General features: G+C 37.3%; 1 protein-coding gene across 7 annotated transcripts in view; it reads right to left on the bottom strand.

The window, feature by feature from the left end:
- Nucleotides 1-486: 486 nt before the first annotated feature.
- CREM (cAMP responsive element modulator) overlaps nucleotides 487-3,764 on the bottom strand; it is a 31,344-nt gene continuing 28,066 nt past the window's right edge. For 4 of the 7 annotated variants that reach the window (XM_009325535.1, XM_009325537.1, XM_009325539.1 and 1 more), the window contains 2 exons: nucleotides 3,315-3,471; nucleotides 487-1,611 (listed from right to left, as the gene is read on the bottom strand). In XM_009325535.1, the coding sequence (XP_009323810.1) occupies nucleotides 1,467-1,611; nucleotides 3,315-3,471 (302 nt within the window). In that variant the 3' untranslated portion in view covers nucleotides 487-1,466. The remainder of the gene's footprint in view (nucleotides 1,612-3,314; nucleotides 3,472-3,764) is intronic. The other 3 variants (XM_009325536.1, XM_009325538.1, XM_009325542.1) reach the window with 1 other exon arrangement.

The raw sequence follows: 3,764 nt of genomic DNA, 5'->3' as shown, positions 1-3,764 counted from the left end.
GTACTGCATTTAGCAGAACTGTAATCTGGTTTACGCATGGGTTTATTTTAAAAATCTTCAGCTCTCACTTATAGGCTATTTCAGAACCCTGTGAATCAGCAGATAGTTACTGTTTATTGGAAAGCTTCCTTCTTTAAGTCACCTTTATTTCCTCTCAGTACTTTGCAGAAAGCGCGAAAAGAACTACACCATCAGCCTTCGCTATAGGCATCTGTCTACAACTGTCCAGAATCTAGAACATGAAGTATTCAGGATGCAAAATTGAATTTTGATACATAGAACTCTAATAAATCAAATATTGTACAGCCTACAGAAAATGTAAGTAAATAGCAGCCATATAATAGACAGCTTCTTTCAGGTATTTACAATGTACTTAGCATCATGCCACGAGTTTAGGTATGCTTTTTTCCTTTGTCCTCTTCCAGATACTCATGGGTTTTAAAGCATCTCAAATAACCAGATGTTTAAAGGAAATCAGACACTACACAGGTTAAACAACATGGTTCTATTAAAAACTATCTTTAACCATGGCACTCAGTGACAGCAATACAATACTTTTTTCCACAAAGCAACTAATATAAAAATATGCCATAAAATCATTTGTAGACTAGTATGCTAGTACATACATGTAATCATAACATTCTTTTATAAACTCTTTCCTGAGATACCTTGGGTTGTTTGATTTTCTTGTATTACTGGATGCATTATCTTTATGATTCATCTAAAACAATTGTAAAATATTTTGTATGTGCAGGACACTCAGTAACATGTAAAAAGTAGTACGTAAATATATGGCAAAGAAACAGCTCTTAGAAATTATGCGCTTTTTTTACTTTGTTACATTTTTTTAACATTTGGCTCCTTGGGAGATGGAAGGGAGGAGCATGAAAAACCTGAAATTAGAGCTATGAATCGACAAAAAGCAGGAAAGCATTTCAGGAATGTTAGGAGTTGGAATATAATATAAATGACACAAAGAGAAACCCATAATTCATGTTGGCTATGTATTGCCTTATAAAGCAACTGGACACATTTTAGTCAGTTCACAGTATAATAAATATTTTTACTAATCTGTTTTGGAAGAGCAAATGTCTTTTAGGGTTTCAAGCTCCTCTATAAGTTTCTTGTTCTGAACTTCTAGCACTGCAACACGACTCTCCAGACATTTTATGTATTCTTTCTTCCGACGTCGACATTCTTTAGCAGCTTCCCTGCAAAAAGCAGAAGTAAAAAGTGCAAACAAAAAAGCCATTTGCATGCCATTAGAAAGCTCAGCAGAGTATGGAGACTATGACAGAATTCCAAGTTTTGGAATTCTCCCAAATCAGTCTGAAAACACTAAGCAAAACTGGGTTCCACAAGGGCCTCAAGTGTCTCTTTCTCAAGTTCATATGGCAATCTGTAGAATTGCTTCCTCTCATGCCTTGATTAAAGTTCATAATAAACGAGGTCCAAATGAAAGACAGTTATTCTGCTTTATGACAATAAAGATCTTTGAGGGCCTTGAGTTCCTCAATGAGAGTCTTGTTTTGGTTTTCAAGCACAGCCACACGATTTTCAAGACATTTGACATATTCTTTCTTCTTTCTGCGACATTCTCTGGCAGCTTCCCTGGAACCAATACAAGGCAAATGACTACAGGAACAGCCACAATATGGCAAAGACTGGATAAATGAAATTACCTGCAATCCCTGCGGTTCCACAATAACAACAACAACAACCACCACCGACTGTTGGATTGCACAAACAGAACAGCAGATAACAGCAATAAGCAATAACATGGTTAAAATACAATTCAAAACAACTACAACTTGAAACAAATTCAGCATCAACAAAGATGGAATTAATACACAGAGGAACTGAGAAAAACTGAATAAATGATAACATATTGACTTGAGTTGTACTAAACATTAAGACTGAAAGCAGCATTTCTTCTTCCAGTCACATTCCATTTTGTGTGTTTATCAGGACTATTATCTTCTGCAACCAAATTCTTAAAAACCAAACTCAAAGAATTTACTTTCAGAAAATACAAGCATAACACTACTCTCTTCATATAAAAAGCTAGGTGCCAAGCTTACAACCTGTTGTAATTTTTTTACCTTAATGTAACAATCTACAGTAAAATTTAAGTCCAAACAAATACTATTTATTAGCATTTTAGAACTGCCCACCTGGGCACATTTCAGCCACATGCGTCTGGGTTTTTTTTGTTGCTGGCAAATGGCAGTCTGGAGCCATTCTCATAGCTCTGCTCAGAATTCTGTTATACTGAAGCTAAACACTGAGTAGTATTTTCAGAAGCATGTGACTGAACAAGCATTCAATTCCAGAAGAAATTTTAGAAGTACTGGGAGTCCACTCCTTTAACGTCTTAGAACATGATAAACTGTCAAATTGTGAGAGTGTAACTGTCCAGCAAGTTATATGAGAGATAGCATAGACGCTAGTTTTAAAACTGAAGAAAGGGGAAACAAAAGGAGGCACAACAATGCAGCGATCCTCATGAGTAATTTAAAATAAAGGACAGGCATGAGAGCAAAGCAATACCATGGATTCAATCATAAGGCAAGTGGCTATTAAATGTATTAGAGATCTGCATAGCAGACTATTTTTTCCATTAATCTAACTGCCATTGATAGCGGTGGCTATGCATGTAAAAAAAAGAGAGAGTCCCCCAAGAATAGCAAGAAGAATGCACAGAGAAAGACTGGCATTTACAGCATACAGTCAAGTCCATGCCAACTAATTAAAAATATACAGCCACCTCACACAATATGCCTCACAAAATGACAGGGGCACTGCCCAATTACTTATCCCAGTAGCCAAGTATTTAGGAAAGTCTGTAATTATCATTCCATCCTAGAATAAGTCCTCTTCACAGCATCATTAATGGACAGCTGCTAATGAGATCCTCAGATATTTTCCTAACCAATTCTTTGCTGGGATGTTTCAAAATGAACCCACCCATACTGGTCATTTTACTGTCAGTAGCGGGAGGCGGTGGGGGGCGGGAATTCAGCAGTAAGTATACCTCCAGATCATCACAAAAGTCATCAGAAAGGGACAACACTAATACTGATTTCTGAATTACTATAATATTATAGAACTAAAAATCCATGGTGATAAGGTCAACTCTAACTTTCCAGAGTTAACAGCCAATACTCAATCCTGTAAGGACGTGGGATGACTGAAAAGAATTTCTTGCCTTCGTCAATCACAGGCAGTGCTCGTGACCTTAAGAAGAAAACTTCATTAGAATGTTTTGGGGTTTTTTTTTGCGACACTGACCATTAATTGTTATATAGTCTTACCTATTTTTCATAAGTCTCAGCTCTCTCTTGCGTGTTGCCTCTTCTGCCAGTTGCTGAGGGCTATGCAAAGTCCCCGGTGAGGCTGCCATTACCACTCCCTGAGGTAAGGTAGTAGTGGGAGTTCGAATCTGGTAAGCTGGCATGTCTCCAGTGGCAGCTGTATAAAAGAATCATATTTTAAACTTTATGGCAAAAAAAAAACCTATGCAAAAGTCTCTCTGGAAATAACAGATTTCTGTTGATGAGGTATCCAGGATCCCTGCTACATAAAATACTTCACAGGTCTGTAATGTCACAACTATATTTGTTATCTTACTAGTGTTTATTTCCACGCTGTAAAATAAGTTATCTAAATTGCTCTAGCATGTGGCCCCACTAGCCAGCCAGACTGAAGCCTGTGAAAGCTTCCACATGGCTCTTTACAGACAACGTAGGGCAAGCTGTTTGCGA

This window comes from Pygoscelis adeliae, unplaced genomic scaffold (assembly GCF_000699105.1).
Source record: "Pygoscelis adeliae isolate BGI_AS28 unplaced genomic scaffold, ASM69910v1 Scaffold175, whole genome shotgun sequence".
NCBI lineage: Eukaryota > Metazoa > Chordata > Aves > Sphenisciformes > Spheniscidae > Pygoscelis > Pygoscelis adeliae.
The sequence above is the reverse complement of the archived record's forward strand: the minus strand, read 5'-3'. Positions and strand labels throughout refer to the sequence as shown.